The 21,038-nt window shown below is 48.8% G+C and overlaps 2 protein-coding genes across 2 annotated transcripts; one reads left to right on the top strand and one right to left on the bottom strand.

The window, feature by feature from the left end:
* Positions 1–2,988: 2,988 nt before the first annotated feature.
* Positions 2,989–4,518, bottom strand: LOC135232737 (interferon lambda-3-like). Its single transcript, XM_064293479.1, has 4 exons — positions 4,315–4,518; positions 3,375–3,518; positions 3,181–3,264; positions 2,989–3,087 (listed from the first exon to the last, which is right to left on the bottom strand). The coding sequence occupies exons 1-4, from the start codon at positions 4,516–4,518 to the stop codon at positions 2,989–2,991; spliced, it is 531 nt and encodes a 176-aa protein (XP_064149549.1).
* Positions 4,519–11,703: 7,185 nt separating this feature from the next.
* Positions 11,704–21,008, top strand: LOC100655872 (delta(3,5)-Delta(2,4)-dienoyl-CoA isomerase, mitochondrial-like). The gene is made up of 10 exons (XM_003420823.4): positions 11,704–11,839; positions 12,264–12,471; positions 12,618–12,706; positions 18,938–19,062; positions 19,142–19,190; positions 19,381–19,445; positions 20,008–20,078; positions 20,163–20,234; positions 20,449–20,599; positions 20,775–21,008. The coding sequence occupies exons 1-10, from the start codon at positions 11,785–11,787 to the stop codon at positions 20,877–20,879; spliced, it is 990 nt and encodes a 329-aa protein (XP_003420871.1). The 5' UTR covers positions 11,704–11,784; the 3' UTR covers positions 20,880–21,008.
* The last annotated feature ends 30 nt before the right edge of the window (positions 21,009–21,038 follow it).

Raw genomic sequence — 21,038 nt, 5'->3', positions numbered from 1 at the left:
AATTTTCCTAGATTCATACTTCATACATTCCACGTTCTGATTATTAATGGATGTTTGCAGCTGTTTCTTCTCATTTTGAGTCATGCCACATCAGCAAATGAAGGTCCCAAAAGTTTGACAATAGCATCTAAGAGATTCAAATACATAGGAATAAATTTAACTAGAGTTTTCACCTTGGGAAACTTTCCTGGGTATGTAGTTGAAATATTACCATAATTTGCAAAATCATATATTAAACAAACTTCAATTAAAAAGAATTAAACAAGGATGTGAAAGACTTATACAATGAAAACTATAAAACATGCTGGAAGATATTAAATAAGACTGCAATAAATAGAAAGATGTTCCATGTTCATGGATTGGAAGATTCAATATTGTTAAGATGTCAATACTCCCCAAAGTGATCTATAGATTTGATGCAATACCGATCAAAATTCCAACAGCCTTCTTTACAGAAAAACCATTTCTCAACTTTCTGTGGAATGGCAAGAGGCCCCAAATAACTAAAGAAATGTTGAAAGAGAAGAATAAAGTAGGAGTACTCACACTTCCTGATTTTAAAACATATTATACTGCTACAGTAACCAAAGGACCTGGTACTAGTATAACAATAGACACATACACAACGGAATAGAATTGAGATCCAAAAATAAACCCATGCATCTATGGTCATCTGATTTTTGACAATGGTGCTAAGTCCATTTGATAGGGGAAAAAGGGCCTCTTCAATTAAAAAAAAAATTTTTTTTTAAATAGTGCTGGAAAAATTGGATGTCCACATGCAGAAAAATGAAGCAGAATCCATGCCTCACACCATACACAGAAACAAATTCAAAATGGATTAAAGGCCAAAAAGTGAAAACTAAAACCATAAAATTCTTAGAAGAAAATACAGGGCCAACACTGTCAGGCCTAACTTTCAAAACGGATCATCTAATAGCAGAAGTACAAACAGCAAAAGACAACATAAATAAACGGGACCTCATAAAAATGAAAAGGTCTTGTTTATCAAAAGACTTTACCAGAATTGTGAAAAGACAAGCTACTAATTGGGAGAATATCCTTGGAAACCATATACCTAACAAGAACCAAAAAATATATAAAACTTCAACAACTTAAAAACAAAGACAAATAACTGAGTCATAGAAGAGCAAGGGACTTGAATAGACATTTCGCCAAAGAAAACATTCAAATGGCCACCAAACACACAAAATGATGCTCAACATCATTAAACATGAGAGAGATGCAAATTAAAACCACCATGTGATACCGCTACGATGGCTAAGATTGAAAGAAAGAAAGAAAATAACAAATATTGGTGAAGATGTGCAGAAATTGAAATCCTTATCCATTGCTGGTGAGAATGAAAAATGACAGCATCACTGTGAAAAACAGTGTGGCAATTCCTCAAAAAACTAAAAATAGTACAACCATATGGCCCAGCAATGCCACTCTTAGGTATATATTCAAGACTTGAAAGTAGAAACTCAGACAGACATTTGTACACCAATGTTCACTGCAGCAGTATTCCCAACTGCCAAAAGGTGGAAACAACCTAAATGCCCATCAGTGGATGAATGGATAAACAAAATGTGATGTATATGTACAATGGAGCACCACTCAGCCTGTATGAGCAATGAAGTGTTGATACAAGCTGCAGTATGAATGGAGCTTGACGACACTATGCCGAGTGAAATAAGTCGGTCATAAAGGACAAAAATTGTATGACCTCACTTATATAAAGACAAGAACAGGCAAATGTATAGAGATCAAACTTTCTTAGTCATTAGCAAGGACAGGAGGGAGGGAGAGAGGGGAGGGTGGCTACAGCGTGTGGAGTACTGAGTTTCAGTTTACAGTAATGGAAAAATTGCATCGGTTAACGGTAGGGTAGGTGAATGTAATAGCTGTAAAAAGTTGAATTGGCAAAAGTTGTGTGATATATTTACAACAATGACAAAAAAAAGTAACTGCTTGTTTTGCAAGTTTAGGGTCATGGTTTCATGGGACATCCCAGTTAACTGGCCTAATAACATGTTTAGTGCTTTTATTCTACCTCCTAGTTCATCATGTTGTGCCTGGAATGTTAAAAGCTTGTAAGTGGCCGTTCAATGTACAACACTTGGTCTGTATTCACCTGGAGCAACGGAGGAAAATGCAGAGCCAGGAACAGAAGGAGGAAATGGAATGTGTGACGAATTGCCTCCATCAACGACTGCTTCCTTTGCCATGAGACCAGAACTAAATGGTGCCTGGCTACCATTACTGAAAGTTTTGATAAAAAATTCTATAGAAGAATCCTGATGAAAAGGGGGAAATTGCAAAGTAGAATTTCAAATTCTCACGGAATCCAGATTTTCTGGAGCTATGAAAGCTGGATGAACCCCTTAAATTGTTGCCCTGAGATAATCTTTAAACTTTAAATCAAAAGTATCCCTTGAAGCTGTCCTAAAACCAAACAATTATTTAGCTTAGCAAGTAAAGAATGTTGGCCTTGAGCATTATGCTCTTTTCAGAACCATCTATACGGGATGAAGTCGACAACAGCGACTTGAAAGATTAGATAGGAAGCTTCTGGCAGTCAGCTTGTCAACGAGGGGAACAACTCAGAAAAGGAGGGTGAGAATGGTTGCACAACTCAAAGAATGTCATCAATGTCACTGAACTGTACAGGTACAAACTGTTGAATTGGTGTCTGTTCTGGGGCCTCAACAACAACCACGAAACTAAAATAAATTATTAAAAAAAAAAAAAACTAATGCACACAAACACATACCCAGTCCCACATCACAGATAGCTTATTTTCTCAGTGTCCATTTACACAATTTTAATTAAAAAGTAGAAAAATAAATATTTTGTTGGGTCAGAGTTTCAGTCTCTGCACACATACATAAACAGCGATTTGGCAGCAATAATTTAAGAACACTGGTCAGTGCATATATACAATGTCTGGGGTGCTGGGAGAGGTTGGATGGTGGGTCTGAAGGTTCAGACACACTGGTTCCTGCTGGCGATATATTTCAGGTTCTGTGTGAGGAGGCGGAAAAGGTTGTACATGACAGAGTCCTCGAGGCAGCCTCGGGACTTCTGTTGGGGAGACAAGTTGGTGGTCTCCCACTGCCTGGCATCAGCCTCCTCCCTTATGCAGGGCCCTGGCATCTGCCCCTCCCTGTCACTCACCATCTTTGTGGCCTCCTGGAGCCTGTGCAGCCAGCGGTGGAGGCAGCCCCTGGGTCTGGGACCTGCTGTGGGTTGAGCCGGGTCCTGTGGGCAGACTACAGGGGTGTGTGAGTGTGAGACAGGGCCTGGGCAGAGGGGTGGGATCCCGCAGGGCCAGAGCCCACAGAAGGGTCTTGGCTGCCCCGAGGATTCACACAGGCCCTGAGCTTGGAGTGGATGTGGTGCTGCGTGTGAAGGGCCTGGTCTGGGACGGCCCCCAGGGCTGAGTCAGCCACGGTCCCCAGGACCTTTACTGTCAAGGCTAGCTCAGCTTCCAAGGCCACAGGGCACTCCCACACCTGAGGAGAGGAGACAAAAGACAGGTAAGCATTGCACCTGAGAGAGAACAGGTGAGGTAGGCAGATGAGTGGGGATAGAGGAAGGGACAGGTGAGGGCACAGCTAGTGTGCTCAGGTGAGAGAAACAGGTAAGAGAGGACTGGGATGGGGGAAGAAGAGAGCGACAGGTGAGGAGAGGTGAAGGGGCCACATAAGGTGCAAGATGAGCAGGGCCAGGTGAGGGCAGGGGTGGCCCTGACTCTCCCAGCTCATCTGCAGCTGCCTCAGGTCCCAGGTCCTAGGGAAGAGACGGGAGCTGCAGCTCCAGTTCTTCAGCAAGAGAGACTCTTCGTAGAGAGCAAGGGTAGAGGTTAGCCTACAGCAAGAAGGTGGAGGTTAGACCACTCTGGCAGGACTGAAGGATGGTTAATAATAGGAGTAAAGGTTAACTCACAAAAGGATGGTAGAGACCCCTCCAGTGTAGTAGAACATGGGTTAGCCCACTGCAGTAAAAGCAGATCACCCAGTGAAGGAAGAGTGGAGGTTAGCCCAGTGAAGGAAGAGTGGAGGTTAGCCCAGTAAAGGGAAGGTAGGTTTACCCAGTGAAGGAAGAGTGGAGGTTAGCCCAGTAAAGGGAAGGTAGGTTTACCCAGTGAGGGAAGAGTGGAGGTTAGCCCAATGAAGGAAGGGTAGAGGTTAACCCAGTGAAGGGAGGGTGGAGGTTAGCCCAGTGAAGAAGGGTGGGGGTAGCTCAGTGAAGGAGGCAGCAGGGTGTAACAGGGTTAGCCCACGGAGGAAGGGGAGGAGGCTAGCCCACAGCAAAATGGACAGAGGGAGACACAAAGGCATCTTTGGCCCTCTTGAAGGCCTGCAGCTGCTGTGGGGACAGAGACTTGAACTGGCCAATGTGGCAGTCCCTTGCATCCAGGAGGGCCCCACTGGGTGTGGGAGTGGGAATTGCTTCTGTCATGGTCAGCATAGTGGCCATCAGCATCAGTGCCAGCTGGCAGCCCACGGCCATATGTACGTAATGGATAGATGGGGAGATGAGGGGATGGGGAGGTGAAGGGGTGGGGAGGCAAGAGGGTAGGGAGCCAAGGGGGTGGGGAGGTGAGGGGATGGAGAGGTGAGGGGATAGGAAGACCAAGTGCTTAGCATGGGAAATGGCAGGAGTTGAGGGTCATGGGCAATGACAGAGGGGTGGCTCACCCGGCTTCATTCCTGGTTTCCTCTATGTCAGGGAGAGGGGGATCCAAGTGCTGCCCTGTAGCTCTGTCACCGGGAGTCTCTCACTGGGTCTCGTTGGAAGTCTCTGACCTCAGTCTCCTCTTCTGGGTCTCAGCCCACTTCTCTATCCTGGACCATGTCTCCGAATTTCCAGCTCCATCTGGGATGTAGCTCCTGCCAGAGCCCCGTGATGCAGCTTTTAGCGTGACTAGAAGGGCAATCCCAGCTGATGTAGGAAAAGTGAAAAGAGACTCAGGATGACACCCATCACCAGGGGAAACCCCAGGTTGGGAACATCCAGAGCAGGGCGGGGCCAGGTGAGGTAGGTGACTCTGGAGCGAAAGAGAAACTGACATGGACTCTGTGTTCACTCCGTGATGGTGAAGTGCGGTTATGGTTAGGACAATCCTCATGGCTGGGGCAGCTTCAACCTGAACAGGAGGGAGCTTAGGTGCCCGGATGGGGCAGGGGTGGGTGCTTGTCTTCCAGTAGGTCACCCAAATGTGAGGAGGGAGGGTGAGGAGACACCCAGGAGGTATCTTCATGAAGGGGCTGGAGACTCCTAGAGAGAAGGTGCTTAGGGGGAGGAACTAGAGAGACAACCCAGGGAGACGGACAGTGTGGGGCCGGAAGAGAGAGGAGGTCAGAAAGGACAAGATACCCAAGTACTACAAGGAAAGGAGCAGACCGCCCCCGTCCTCCCTCACCTGACACCAATAGTGGGAGGGGAACTGAAGAGTCTGCTGAACAATTCAGGTGCAGCTGAAGTCTTCGGAAGAACCAGATTGGGTGCTAGCAGCCTCTGCCTCCCTCCCTCCCTCCCTCCCTCCCTCCCTCCCTCCCTTTACTCAGCAATTATTTAATGAGCAGCTATCATGGGCTGGGCGCTGTTCTAGACACTGGAATCCTAGTAGTGAACAAATCACTAAAACTCCTGCCCCACATGGAGTTGACATTCTCATGGAAGGGTCAGACAATAGCAAAATAATAAACTGAATACATATGACATCAGGTATTAAGAAGTGCTTTTGAAAAAAAAGTAAACAGGGGATGGAGTCTATGGTGAGGTCAGAGGTGGCCTGTTAAACAAGACGGTTGGTGAAAGTGAGGTCTGAATGAAGACTGAAGGAGGGGTGGGAGGGAACCATGAGGACATCTGGGGTACAGCCTCCCAGGCAGTGGGAGCAGCCAGTGCAAAGTGAGCATAACGACAGATTCTCTTGCTGGCACCTCCCTGTCCTGGAGGCTTTCCACACATGAGAGCAGTGAACGCTCTCATCACCTCTGAGGTAGTGTGAGAATAATAATCCACATCTGTCTAACCCTCACTTTTCATTTCTTTGTTTAGTTCTGACACCAGCTGCTCACGCAGTACTTCCTCCTCTGACCATGACCACCTGGAGGTAGGGCACAGCCCACAAGTTAAAAGACACTGCCTTCCAGACTGCCAAGTAGGCCCAGGACTTTGAGACACCAGCCACAAGCTCGGGTGACCCCATGACCCACACTTCTGACGTGCTGGCTCCTACTGGCTCCCTTGGTTTTTGTAATTTGCTGGGACAACTCACAGAACTCATGGAAAGGATTATACTTACAATTTTAGTTTTATCATTGGAAAAAGGATACACATGAAGAGATGCATAGGGTGAGGTCTAGGAGGGTTCCCAGTGCAGAGTTTCCATGGTCCACATGCATGAATGCCTTTCTCCAACCAGGAAGCCCATGGAGCTTCACACTGGTCCATTACATCAATGATATTATGCTGATCGGACCTAGTAAGGAAGAAGTGTCAATGACTCTGGACTTATTGGTAAAACATTTGCGTGCTAGAGGGTGAGAAATTAATTCCACAAAAATTCAAGTGCCTTCCACCTCACTGAAATTTCTCAGATCCAGTGGTGTGGGGCGTGTCAAAATATTCCTTCTAAAGTGAAGGATAAGTTATTGCATCTGGCCCCTCCCACAACTAAAAAGGAGGCACAATGCCTACTGGGCCTATTTGGATTTTGGAGGTGACATATCCCTCATTTGGGTGTGCTACTCTAGCCTATTTATCAAGTGACTCTCAAAGCTGCTGGTTTTGAGTGGGGCCCAGACCAGAAGAAGGCTCAGCAACATCTCGTTGTGCAAAGGGCTCTGGCACTTGGGCCGTATGACCTGACTGATCCAATCGTGCCTGAAGTGTCAGTGGCAGATAGAGATGCTATCTGGAGTCTTTGGCAGGACCCTATTGGTGAATCACAGCACAGACCCTTAAGATTTTCGAGCAAAGCCTGCCTTCCTCTGCAGATAACTACCCTCCTTTTGAGAAACAGCTTTTGGCTTGTTACTGGGCCTTACTAGAGACTGAATGTTTAACCATGGGCCACCAAGTCACAATGCGGCCTGAGCAGTCTGACCCATAGAGAAACAAAGATGGATGTGCACAGCAGCACTCCATCATTAAATAAAATCATTAAACAGAAGTGGTATATACAAGATCAGGCCTGAGCAGGACCTGAAGGCACAAGTAAATTGCATAAGGAAATGGCCCAAATGCCCATGGTCTCCACTCCTGTCACATTACCTACCATTTCCAAGTCTGCACCTATGGCCTCATGGGGAGTTCCTTATGATCAGCTGACTGAGGAAGAGAAAACTTGTGCTTGGTTTACAGATGGCTCTACACGATATGTCCTGAAAGTTGACAGCAGCAGCACTACAGCCCCTTTCTGGGATCTCCCTGAAGGACAGCGGTGAAGTGAAATCCTCTCAATGGGCAGAACTTTGAGCGGTGCAACTGGTTGTTCACTTTTCTTGGCAGGATATATTGCCAGATGTGAGATTGTATACTGATTCATGGGCTGTGGGCAATGTATGGTCAGGAACTTGGAAAGAACATGATTGGAAAATTGGAGACAAGGAGGTATGGAGAAGAGGTATGTGGATAGAAGTGAAGATATTTGTGTCTCATGTGAATGTTCATCAAAGGGAGACCTCAGCAGAGGAGGATTCTAACAGTCAAGTGGACAGGATGACGAGTTCTGGGGAAACCAGTCATCTTCTTTCTCCAGCCGCTCCTGTCATCGCTCAATGGGCTCATGAACGAAGTGGCCATTGGGGCAGGGATGGAGGTTATGCATGGGCTCAGCAACATGGACTTCCACTCACCAAGGCTGATCCTGCTACAGCCACTGCTGAGTGCCCAATCTGCCAGCAGCAGAGACCAACACTAAGTCCCTGATATGGCAACATCCCTGGAGGTGCTCAGCCAGCAACCTGGTGGCAAGTTGATTATGCTGGACTGCTTCCATCATGGAAAGGTCAGCATTTTGTTCTTATTGGAATAGACACTTACACTGAATATGGATTTGCCCTCCCTGCATGCAATGCTTCTGCCAGAACTACCATCCGTGCACTTTTGGAATGCCTTATCTGCCATTAAGGTATCCCACACAGCATTGCCTCAGATCAAGGTACTCCACAGCAAATAAAGTGCAGCAATGGGTCCATGATCACGGAATTCACTGATCTTCCCAAGCTCCCCATCATCATCATGAAGCAACTGGCTTGACAGAATGATGGAATGGCCTTCTAAAGACACAGTTGCGATGCCAGATGGATGGGAATACCTTGCAAGGTTGGGGCAGTGTTCTCTAGCAGGATGTTTGTGCTCTGATGTTATCAGGAGGGATCAGTCCCTGGAGAAGGACATCATGCTCGGTAAAGTAGGGGGTCAGTGCAAAAGAGGAAGACCCTCAACGAGATGGACTGACACAGTGGCTGCAACAATGGGCTCAAACATAACAACGATTGTGAGGATGCTGCAGGACCAGGCAGTGTTTCACTCTGTTGTACATGTGGTCATTATCAACTTAACAGCACCTAACAACAACAGAACAAGCCGTTAAAGGGTGGATTTCCCCATTTTCTCTCCCTGCATCCAATTCTATTCCCTATAGAACAGTCCCTGTTTTGAGTCTCCTTACACAGTCTATGTATAAACTGTGTTGCATACACATACATCCATGTGTTGCTGGGTGATGTTAGCTCAATTTCAACTCAGCAACCCCATGTGACAGAGTGCAACTGCCCTATAGGGTTTTCTAGGCTGTAATCTTTACAGAAAGGTGCCCTGGTGTTGAAGTGGTTAAGCACTGAGCTGTTAACCAAAAGGTTGGTGCTTCAAACCCACCAGCTCCTCCACAGGAGAAAGATGTGGCAGTCTGCCTCTGTAAAGAAAACACCCTTGGAAGCCCTATGGGGTAACTCTAGGGTATTCTGTCTTATAGGGTCTCTGTGAGTCGGAACTGACTTGACGGCAATGAGTTATCTTTACAGAATCCAGTCCCTGGATCTGTCTTCCACTGAGCAGCTGGGTGGGTTTGAACCGCCAACCTTTTGGAAAGCAGTCAAGTGCTTAACCATTGTACAACTAGGGCTCTTATACAGCCCTATACAACCATCTATTTTACACCAAGTGGTCATACAAAGTGTTCTGTATCTTAACTTTTCTCTCTCAGTATCTGCACAGAGGTTTTGGTTTTTCATTTTGTAGATAAATGGAACAGTCCTCTGCTGATGGATAGTCTGCCTCTGGTACTGTTTCCCAAAATGGCCGTATGTCTAGTCTGCAAAACCAGAGAAGACACATGTTCATTAAGAAAGAAAGATAACCCACTGCCTTAGTGAACATCTTCCTTAATATCCATTCCTAAGCAGTTTTACAGCACTTTCTGTACACTGCGTTTTTCCAAGGTGGTTTTATCGTTTTAACGAACATTCAAATATTTTAAGAACACGGACTTTGAAGCCACATAAACTTCCGCTTCAGCACTACTGAAACCCAGTGACCTTTCAACTAATGACTTCCCCTCTGAGCCCATTTCCTCTGTGTCCAACGGGAGATAATACGCTTCGTGGTGTCGTTGAAATTCAAATGGATTAGGTACATATATTTAGCTCAGCATTGTACACAGTGTTCAGCGCTGCCCATCTGTACTTTTATTGCTTTACATGGGTAAGCTCATAGTGCTGGATGTTAACTATTTTTTTTTCTTTTGAGTTAACACAGAATACAAGATGATGACAAACTTGCCGCGCTGCAGTTAATGCCCTCCGTGGACATTAAGGCTGTGTCCACCTTCTCTGCCATTATAAAACAGCGCTGGGATGAGCTTTATACAGAAACTTTATCTGACAGTAGTGTGAGTGATTTTCTTAGGCCAGATTCTATTACAGGTGTGGAGAGCAGGCTACCTGAAAGCAAAATGTAGAAGCAAACAACATGTGAAGAAAGGAGATAAGGAAGATGATGCAACCTAGAGAAGAAAAACAATCTTATCAACAGAAGACACTGGGAGCAGCTAAGTCACAAACAATGACTCATCAGTACCAATCAAACGGGCTCAAAGAGCTCCAACGTGTATAAAAGAAGGGACATTGAGACTCAACTTTGCTCGGAGTCATAACCAAAGCCACCTCGGTCATATGTTGCGGACTGGGAAGCAGTAGGCTGTGGCAGCTCGCCTGGCTTACTCTCGACCTTCCTCCTAGTCCAACACATGTTTCTTGTTGCTCTGCTATCTCGGTCATACGTTGAGGGTGGAGAGTGAGCTAGGAAGCAGTGGGGTGCAGCAGCTTGCCCGTGCTTACTCTTAGTTCACTCCCGACTCAACACACATTACTCCAGTCATATGCTGAGAGCTAAGGGATAATAAGCTCTTGTGCTCAAGAGACATAACAGAGATCCACAAGAGATTCTCGGGAATTGAGGCTGGTTTGACATCCGAGCCACTGATGACGATGAGGTCAATAGTTGGCCTGGACCAGAGAACAACAACGCCCAAACACTGTCCTCATTTGCCGTAAGCTTGCTTTTTTCCTTCTCCTTTCCCCTGGTGAATTGAGATCTCTGGCGTCTGGGGTAGCCAAGAACCTGTGTGACTAACAACTAATAAAGACATCGTGGTAAGACACAAATCATTTGGAGTAGTCGTTGCGACTCCCTCTTCATGACAACAGGGTAGGGCTTCTCAGCTCAGGACTAAGCCCTGACTAGGTTCTTACCTTCTTCTGATCAAGAATGACAAGGAGAGGCTCAGAGTTTCCACACGATCAAAGGCTTATTAGGGACAGAGTAAAAGGCTCGCGATGGAGAGAGGGAGAGGGGTTTCCACTTATGCTAGCCTCCAGTCTCTCACTGGACAAAAGGTTTCCTAGGGCTCATAAAACTTTTTAGGCGGGAAAAGGGCATTATCTTTATTCATTAGATGGTTGGAGACTTCTAGGAGAAGGGGGAGATTAAGGAATCTACATGCACGCAGTTAGAATTCAGGATGGACTTCCTCGCAGAGGTTGCTGGAACGAAGATGGAGTCTGTCACAAAGGCTGCCAGGAAGTCGAACAGGACTTCTTCTGGAATGTTGTGCATGCGTGATGCCTCTGGATCTTGGTTCAAGCCCCGGCGAGAGGTCCCTGTTCATGTTTGTCTCCCGTGGAAGGTCATTCATAGTCCACGCTGATCTTTACTGCGCACGCTCTGCACCTGGTGAGGCCTTGAAAAACAACTCAGGAGGGTGATCAGTAATTTATAGCTGGTCAAGTATCCAGGGCCTTGAAATGTAGCCCCTCATCTTGTCTAAGCACCTGGTTTGTTAATTACAAGTAGTTTTCCGCCGCCAGCAGCAAAAGTTGTATGGTGGTCTGCACTTAGGTTTAGATTCAGAGACTAATTATAGCTGGTCGTGCATACAGGGCCTTGAAATGTAGTCTTTATTTAATTCAGCCAGCCCATCTCAGTTCCTCGAAGAGGAATTACTGGACTAAAGGTTACGCCCCTAAGACTCTATAACTTACTGGGCCGAAAGTTCCTCTTACAAGCTTCTCTATAACTCAATTTTCCAAGCCCAACAGGAAGGAAACAAACAACGCAATTTCCGGTTGCCCTTAGTAGAGATGGCGGAAGAAAGGCATGCTCGCCGGGCAGGTTGTGGCTTCGATGCCCTCACTCAACATGGCGGTCTTCCGGGCCTGCCCCCCTTGGCTTAGTCCGGTCTTTTAGGTTCGCCACTCTGTGAGCATGGCGGTGGCGTTGGCGGCGGCTTCTCGCGGACTCCGGGGTCTGATGCTGCGGCGTGAGTCGCCTCTTGACTTCCGGGGGCTCGGCGCGGATGTCGCGCTGTCGTCGCGACCATAGGACGGAAGGCGCCTGTCCGGGGTCACGGGCTCCGGGGTCCGTGCGCTCCGATCTGAATTTCTCCCAAATTCTAGGGGCCTGTCTGGTGTCGATGATGGCGCGGTATTCTAATCCCACGATCAAGGGTCTGAGGTGGTTCTCAAACTGAGGCCACTGCCGAGGGAGGCACCCCTAATCTTGAGGGCTGAGTCTTCCTAAACGAGGCCTCTGAGTGGCCTGTGGTCCCCATCTGGGGGCCCTGAGAAGTGTCCCCTCTGGTCTTGAAGGTGCTGTGTCCCCATTCTGGGTCTTGGAAGAGCCGGTCTCTCAGTCCGGAGTGGTCGGAGGTCTTTGGAGTCAGCACTCTTTCTTTCTCTTCCCAGGGCTTTTGGCCCCCACCCAGCCAGGTCTCACATGTAGCTGTCGCCCCTTGAGCTCCCCTGCACAAGATGAGGCCTCCCGAGCAGCCCCCGTCGAGGCGCCAGGCCACAGCTATCAGTCTCTTCGGGTGACATCCGGTCCAGGACACATTCTGCATGTGCAGATAAACCGACCTGAGAAGAGGAATGCCATGAACAAGGCCTTCTGGAGGTCTGACCTGTGTATCCTGGAGTCCTGCCTGCAGGAGGAGGCAGAGGCTGAGGGGCTGGGTAGGGGTGGAATGCAGTGGGTAGATGGGTGTGAGGGTAGAGGATTCCTGCCCCAGACACAGCCCTTTTCTCCCTGCTTCTCCACAGCGAGATGGTGGAATGTTTCAACAAGATATCAGAGGATGCCGACTGTCGCACTGTGGTGATCTCTGGTGAAGGAAAAATGTTTACTTCAGGTACCAAGTGTACTTTTCACACTCACCCCACCAGTCTCTCCCACTCCTGGAATTAGAGCAGTGCTTCTGAAGTAGGGTTTTAAGCAGTTTCTAACTGCCACTTTTATCATTTTTATAAAAGGCCTAATTTAAAACATTCAGATACAGAATTTAGCCCACCAGAACGTGTCCGGGCCATGGACCCTGATGTCTGGGTTTCCTTTCTGGATCTGTGATCTTGGGCAAGGCACTTAACCTCTGAGTCTTGGTTTCTGCATCTGTAAAGTGTGTTCTAGGGTAAAACCTCTGAGAGCCGGAACCTGTATAAGGTGGAAACCTGTCCAAAACCAAACCAGACCCCTTGATGTGGACTCGATTCCATCTCATAGTGACCCTATAAACAAAACAAAACAAAAACCCTTGCCATTGAATCACAGTAGATCTGTACCACATAAGGTTTTCAAGCTTATGACTGTTCGGAAGCAGGTCATCAGACCTTTCTTCCTGGGTGCCTCTCGGTGGATTTGAACTGCCAACCTTTGGGTGAGTAGTTGAGTTCTTAACCATTTGTGCCGCCCAAATACATGTATGCTCAATCTTTTGATTACTGCACAGGTGTGTTTTTCAGCTTGGATCATTTCCACTGATCAGATTCACTGACTCTTTCCTGTCATCTCAATTCTGCTGTTATGCCCATCCAGTTATTACTTATTTATTCAGATGTCGTATTTTTTAGTTCTTAAATTTCGTTTTGTTCTTTTTATATTTTCCATTCCTCTGCTCAAGTATCCTATGTTTTTATCGTAAGCCTCTTTTTCTGTGTTGTTGAGCATAGTTGTAATGTCTGGTTTAAAATCTTTGTCTCCTAATTTTAAAATTTGAGTCATCTTGGGGTCAGCCTCTGTTTCTTGTCTCTTTTGAAAATGGGTCTCATTTTCTTGTTTCTTTGTATTTTTACTAATTTTGGATTGTAACCTGGATATTGGGGATATGATGTTGTGGAGACTCTGGATTCGGTTATATAACTCCAAAGAATGCTGAATTTTCTTTTTAGTGGCTAGGTTGGAAATGTGTGTAAGTCCATGTCTTGGGCAACAGTTAAAATGTCAGTTCAGTTTTCCCATCTTTTCCTGGGCTGCCTGCACGGTTCATGAGTGAGCCAGAGATATGGGCAGAGTTTATACACAGAATTTGGGGCTCCCCTCTCTGACCGGTTTCTTGTTGGGATTTCCCCTTCACATTCCAGCGTGTATACCCTGTAACTCTAGTCTTCCTTCTTCAGGCACTACTTTATCCTGCCCGCAGGCTAAAAGCTTTAAAAGCAGGTAACTAACTCACTTTGTACCAGTTCCTGGTTCTAAGTGCTGACTCCCTCCAGAATTGGCCCAGTGGCTTCAGTAATGGCTTTCCAGTGTCTTGCCAGCCAGAGTTCATGGTTGTTATCTGCAGGAGGGTTGGGCCTTTAGGACCATATCAGAAGTGAAATGTCGCATTTCACTCCTTTCTTTTTTAAATAATATTTTATTGTGTTTTTGCTGAGAGTTTACACAGCAGATTTGGTTTCTATTTAACAATTCGTACGCAGATTATTCGGTGGTATTGGTTACATTTTTCACACTGTGTCAATGTTCTGATTAATTCCGTTCTGGTTGTTTGTTTCCAGTAATCTGGTTTCCCTGCCCGCGTATCTGTTCATCTTTGTTTTGGAGTTATTGTTGACCATTTGGCTTCATACAGATGATTTTTTAAAGGAGCTTAGTACACGCAGTTTATGTTCTTTATTTTATGAGCCACTCTGTTATTTAGCTAAAAGATAACCTCAGGGGTTAGTTTTGGTTTGGTGTTTAAAGAGTATCTCAGGGCGATAGTCTCAGGGAGTCCTCTAGTCTCAACAAGTCCAGTAAGTCTGGAGTTTTTATGAATTTGAGGTTCTGTTCTACATTCTTCTCCTGTGCTGTCAGGATCCATGTATTGTAGCCTTGCTCAGAACAGTCAGTATTGGTAGCTGGGCACCATCTATGTCTTTTGGTCTCAGGGTAGATGAGGCCGTGGTTCATGTAGGCTATTAGTCCTGTAGACTAGTTTCTTTTCTGAGTCTTTGATTACCTTTCTCTTTTGCTCCAGACAAGCAGATACCAATATTTATATCTTAGATGGCTTCTTGCAAGCTTTTAAGACCCCAGACACTACTCACCAAACTAGGATGTAAAGCATACACTTTATGCCAGTTGACCAAGTTGTTCCAGGAGACTATGGTCCTAAGCCTTCAAACCCAGAAAACCAAACTGGCAGAGTGTTTGGTTACGTTGAAGCAGTATCCGTAACTGGGCCTACTATGTGGTTTATTATATATATGAGCATATATGCAGGCACACACATACCTGTGTGTACACATGTAGATATACCTGTATGTGCGTGCAGAGGTGTACACATGTGTACCCATACACGTATATACCTAAGTAAATATACACATATATACCTAAGTACGTACGTATGTAACCACATGCATTTTCTTTTTTTGGGTTGGTGGTGGTGGTGTAAAATTACGTATGTCTTCTCCTTTACCAAAAATATCCTTTTCTCTTGTCCACTTCTTAGTGGCACCCTTTACCTTGGTCAAGCTGTGTGCACCGCACCCACATTCGGTGCTATGTTTCCCATCACTGAAACTAACAAGCGTCCACTCTCTAGAGAATGAGTCCCCCACCCCGCCCCCACCCGAATTTACTGATGTCTGTATCAGACCCAGCCCAGGGTCTGAGAAGTGGGAGGTGAGGATTCGTCTGTGACTGGGCCAGGCCTGGAGCCCTTGTCTGCCTTCCAGCTCCCAGCCAATTGTGGCCGTCTCATTCTATTTTCACCAGCAAGACACTGAAGGCCAGAAAGAAGAAACTCAAGGTCACATAGTGATCCGGTGACAGAAAGGGACTACTACTTAAAAAAAAAAAAATAGCTTAGAGACCCTATTCTAAACACTTTGCATATATCAAAGAATTGTTTTCACCACAACCCTGTGCATCGCTTCCACTATCATCCCCGTTTTGTAGATGAGGAAACTGAAGACCAGAGAGAGAAAGAAGCTTCCCAGGGCTGGTAAGCAGCAGAGCTGGGATTTAAACTCAGGCTTCCTGGCTGCAGAGCCCTTGCTCTTAACCACTAAGTGGGTAGCCCAGGTGTCTGGCACGCTGGCTAAAGCTCCTCCCACCTCTTCCACCTGCACACTGTCCCTTCACTCCTGAGCTCATTGTTAGCACCTGCCTCATCCGGTTGCCGTGAGGATTAAATGAGTTCACATGACAAAATGTTTCGGCCTGGAACATAGTACGTGCGTTATTAACGGAGCTGCTGTGATTTATGATGATGATGATTATGAATGATATTTGGAGTATTTAGAGGTTCACAGGGCTGGTAGAAAGTCACCAGAACAGGAGGAGACTCTGCAATGACTGGGACAACTTGTTCCACAGCCTGAGGACGGGGGTTACAAATGCCAGAGTCTACAGGTCCAGGTAAAAAAAAAAACAAACCAGCTGCCATTGAGTTAGTTTCCACTCATGGCAACCCTGTGTGTGTCAGAGTAGAACTGTGCTCCATAGAATTTTCAATAGCTGATCTTTTGGAAATAGATTGCCAGGCCTTTCTAACGAGGAACCTCTGGGTGGATTTGAACCGTCAACTTATTGGTTAGTAGCTGAGTTCTTACAGGCCCAGCTAGGGCGGTTAAACCAGAAAAGCCGGTGGGAGAAGGTGTCGTAGGGTGCCAGGGCAGGCTTGTCCTGGGAGTAGGCAGCATCTGATGAGTCACACGCGTCTCAGACATGGCGCAGGGCCAACAGACGCCAGTGGGCTGACGTAGATGCCCTTGGCCTCCACTGGAATGGAGTCTGTAATAATAGTAACTGTTGTGATGCCGCTGCATGCCAGACACTGTGCTAAGCGCCTCTGGGGCTCCATCTCCTTGAATCCTTGCAGCCCTGTTGGCTCTTGGGAGGGATTTATCCTCATTTTCCAGAGAAGGTACTCCAGGCTCAGAATATGAAGTTGCCTGGCCCAGGTCACACAGGGGTGTCCTGCCTACATGAATTTAACTTGCGCAAATTCAGCTCTACCCTGGCCAGTACTCCTACGGTCTCGCTTGTTTCAGCAAGTAGTGAGGCAGGGAAGCCTCCGAGTCGGTGGTGTGGCCAAATGTATGGAGGATTTTTCAGGGTCTGACAGACAGCACTGTTGAGAGGCCAGGCAAGGGAGTGAGAGTGATTAACGCGGGTGGAAGAAAGCGAAGGGTTGTTTGGCTCAGAACCCTCCCATGGCTCCATCTCACGCCAGGTAAAAGCCAGAGTCCTCCCCATGGCCTACAGATCCCCCACGATCTCCTGTCACTTCTCTGACCTTAGCTCTCCCCACTGTCCCTGGTTCACCTGCTGTGGCCTTTTCAATGATCTTCAGACAGGCTTGCCACATTGCTACCGCAGGCCTTTGCACTGGCTGTGCCCAATACTTAGAGAGCTCTCTCACCCAGGCATACCATGGCTTCTTCCCTCTCCTATTTCAGGCCTTCACTCAACTGTCACCTCCTCAGTGAGAGGATTCCTGACTACTTTCTTAACCCTGTACCAGCCCTTGCTGCACGTGCAGATACACACACACACACACACACGCCATCCTCTTTCCTTTAATTTCTCTTTTGTACTTTGCACTACCTGACAAAATAGATTTCCTTATTTACTTGGTTGTCTGTTTCCCCCATAGGAGGGCAGCTCCGTGAGGTCAGGGATTATTGTACCAGGCCCTGGGGATACAGTGGGGGAGAAACACCTGTAACCATGGAGCTCACATCCTAGAAAGGGAGACCTGCCCTAAGCCAGATAAACAGAGTTGTAGGATACCACTGAGCAGGGTGGGAGATAATGGCAGAGGAAGGAGATGGGGATGGGCAGGCAGGCAGGACCCTGCTCAGGTAACCTTTAGACTGTGGCCTGAGCAAAGTGGTGGGGTCAGTCTAGTGACTGTTGAAGGGGGAAGGACTGTTGTAGGCAGAGGGAGTAGTCGGCACAGAGGCCCTGCGCAGGGATGGTGTTGTCTGGTTGGAGCAGGGTGGGGGCAGTGTGCCTGAGGTGGAGACAGACAATAGGTCAGAAGTGATGCCCCTGCAGGAGCTGGTAAGCATGTGGCAAGGACTCTGCCTTTTAGTGGAAGTAAGCCACCACCTGCCTGTCAGTCCGTTTTACTGTGGGGGCTTGTGTATTGCTGTGATGCTGGAAGCTTTGCCATTGGTATTTCAAATACCAGGTAGGTCACCCATGGTGGGCAGGTTTTAGCAGAGCTTCCAGACTAAGACTGGGAAAAAAGGCCTGGCGATCTGATTCCAAAAATTAGCCAGTGAAAACCCTGTGAATCTCAACAGAAGATTGTCTGAGATAGTGCAGGGAGATGAGCCCCCTAGGCTGGAAGGCACTTGAAATACCCAGTGGCTGAAACATGGACACGAGCATACCGACAACCATGAACACGGTGCACGATCAGGCAACATTTCTTTCTATTGTACATGGGGCCGCCATGAGTAGTAGCTGACTCGACGGTAACTAACAACCAAGTCGGAGTGGAGGGAAAACAGGAAGGACCTGATATGACTTCAGCATTCACAGGGTCCCTCTGTCTATGGGTGGGGAACAGACTGTGGGGGCAAGGGTGGGAGCAGGGAGACCAGGGAGGATGAGCGTGGCCAGGACCAGAGTGGGGAACGCAGAGAATAATTGCTGGAGGAAAGGTCAGATTTGCGATTTATTTTGAAGTTGGAGTCACAGAAATTGCTTCATCCTGGTGTTCCCCACCTCAGGAAACATCTCCCCCGTGTGATCCGTTGCTCAGCTCACACACCTGGACTTCTGTGCGGGTGGCGTGGTGCCTGAAAGCATGGTCTCTGGAGCCAGCCACGTAGCCCTGGGTTCAATATCCAGGTCCACGACTCCCAAGCCAGTGTGCCTCAGTTTACCCCTCTGTGAAATGGAGGTGCTAATAGGACATAGGTCATAGGGTTGTGAGGAATACATGGGCAGTGACTCAATGAACGTTAGCTTTTATTCATGTTTTTATCTTACCCCACACCCAATCATCGGTAAGTCCTGTGTGACTTCTTTCCTCCTGTGTAGTGGTTTGGGGGTTCTAACCTGCTGTGTCCAGGTTCTAACCTCTGGCTGGGGCAATGGGTGGGGCCTGGGAGGCTGAGTGAACTCCCTTACCCCTTCCCACCAGGTATCGACCTCATGGACATGGCTCCAGTGCTCCTGCAGCCCCAAGGGGACGACGCGGCCCGCAGAAGCTGGTACCTCCGTAAAATCATCAGCAGATACCAGGAGACTTTCAGTGTCATCGAGAAGGTGACTCTGGGGCTGGTAGGCTGTCCCCACTGCCCACCTCTCTGGCCAGCCCTGACCCTGCTGCTCCCTTTGCTTCCAGTGCCCCAAGCCTGTCATCGCAGCCATCCATGGGGGCTGCATCGGTGCAGGTAGGTCTGCACCCCCACCCAGTGTGTTCACCCTGGCCAAGCCCCTCTTGGCCGCTGCCTTCAGCCTTATCCGGTAACCTACGGCCTCAGACGTGTGGCTGCTTAGACTTGATCCCCAGATGCAAGGCCACGTCCTCAGATGGAGGCGCTGACCTTGTGGTTGTTTAGTGTCCTGGCCTCTCCCTCCCAGGTGTGGACCTCATCACTGCCTGTGACATCCGCTACTGTGCCCAGGACGCATTCTTCCAGGTGAAGGTGAGCCATCCTCTCCCGAGCTTCTGCTTTCCAGACGCCCCTCTCCCCAGCCCCCCTTAAATCTGAGCAGTAAGCGGGGCAGGAGGGCCTGGAGGAGCCCCAGGGCTTCTGGAAACACTTAGTCAAAACTGAACCTTAAAAAGTAAGACTTGTCTGTGGCAAGAAACAAGGGTGGGCCGTCCCGGTGAGGTCAGGAGGGAACTGAGGTAGCAGATGGGATGAGGCTGGCACGTGCTAGAGGCTGGGGCTGCTGATGGCTCAGTGTCGGGGAGGGCGGGAGGCACCACAGAGCCCAGGGATGCAGGACACAGGGTCAGATGGGCAGTTAGGAGGGCTTCCCTCGGGAGATGGGCTTGGCTGACCCCAAAGAATGGACAGAGCAGAGGGAGTTGAAGGGTGGGCTGTATTCTAGACTGAAGGACTCTGCCCAGTCAATGTCTGTAGATGGGAATGGAATGGGGTGTCTGGGGACCCCCTGAGCTGGGAAATGGGGCACGACCCCCCTCCTGGCTGAGCTGGGGTCAACCTCCGCGGTCAATGAAAACCAAATGACTGCCCCCAGGAGGTGGACATCGGTCTGGCAGCCGACGTGGGAACCCTGCAGCGTCTGCCCCGGGTCATCGGGAGCCAGAGGTGAGAGGGGCAGGAGAGAAGAGGACCGCAGGGCGCCCCCGACCCGGGGAGACGGCCGTCCCTGACGTCCCGCCCCTCTTGCAGCCTGGTCAACGAGCTGGCCTTCACCGCCCGCAGGATGATGGCTGACGAGGCCCTGAGCAGCGGGCTGGTCAGGTAGGGCCGAGGCCGGGGGCGCGGGGCGGCCCGCCCCCAGGACTCCTCGGCCCGCGCGTTCCTGGATCGGGGTCCGCTGCCTGCTCCGATCGGCCCGCTTTACGGCGGGGCTTCGCCGTCCGCTGGGACGGGCCCCTTCCTCCCTGCGGGCGGGAGGACGGAAGGTGAGGAAGCCCCGCCCCGCCGCCCGATCCCGGTTCCCTTTCCTCCGCAGCCGGGTGTTCCCAGACAAGGAGGCCACGCTCGACGCGGCCTTCACGCTGGCAGCCGAGATTTCCAGCAAGAGCCCCCTGGCGGTGCAGGGCACGAAGGTCAACCTGGTCTACGCCCGCGACCACCCGGTGGCTGCCGGCCTCGAGTTCGCGGTGAGCACCTCCTTCCAGCCAATCCCAGCCCGCCTCCCGTCCCAGAGCGGCCAGTCAGAGCGCAGCAGCTGCGCAGGCCGTGTCCTGATTGGTGGGCTGCTGGCTGCCCCGTTTCTCGTTGGCCCAGCGCTAACCTTGCCCTGCGTCGTCTGTTGCCATGGCCCTCCTTCTGCAGCACAACTGGAACATGAGCATGCTGCAGACCGATGACGTCCTGAAGTCTGTCCAGGCCGCGATGGAGAAGAAGGATCTGAAAAGCGTCACCTTCTCCAAGCTCTGAGAGCCCGCGTGCCCTGGTCTAGCTCTGTCCCGCCTTGGTGCCTCCTCCCAGTGTGTAACTTCACAACACGGATTTCCTCGAGCACAAGGCCTTGTGTTTGCCCCATGAGCAATAAACCCATGTAAAGAACCTGGTGACCTTGCTGGGGAGAGAGGATAG

This window comes from Loxodonta africana, chromosome 11 (assembly GCF_030014295.1).
Source record: "Loxodonta africana isolate mLoxAfr1 chromosome 11, mLoxAfr1.hap2, whole genome shotgun sequence".
NCBI classification, from domain to species: Eukaryota; Metazoa; Chordata; class Mammalia; order Proboscidea; family Elephantidae; genus Loxodonta; species Loxodonta africana.
Note: the sequence above shows the minus strand (reverse complement) of the source record. Positions and strands in the feature narration are given on the sequence as shown.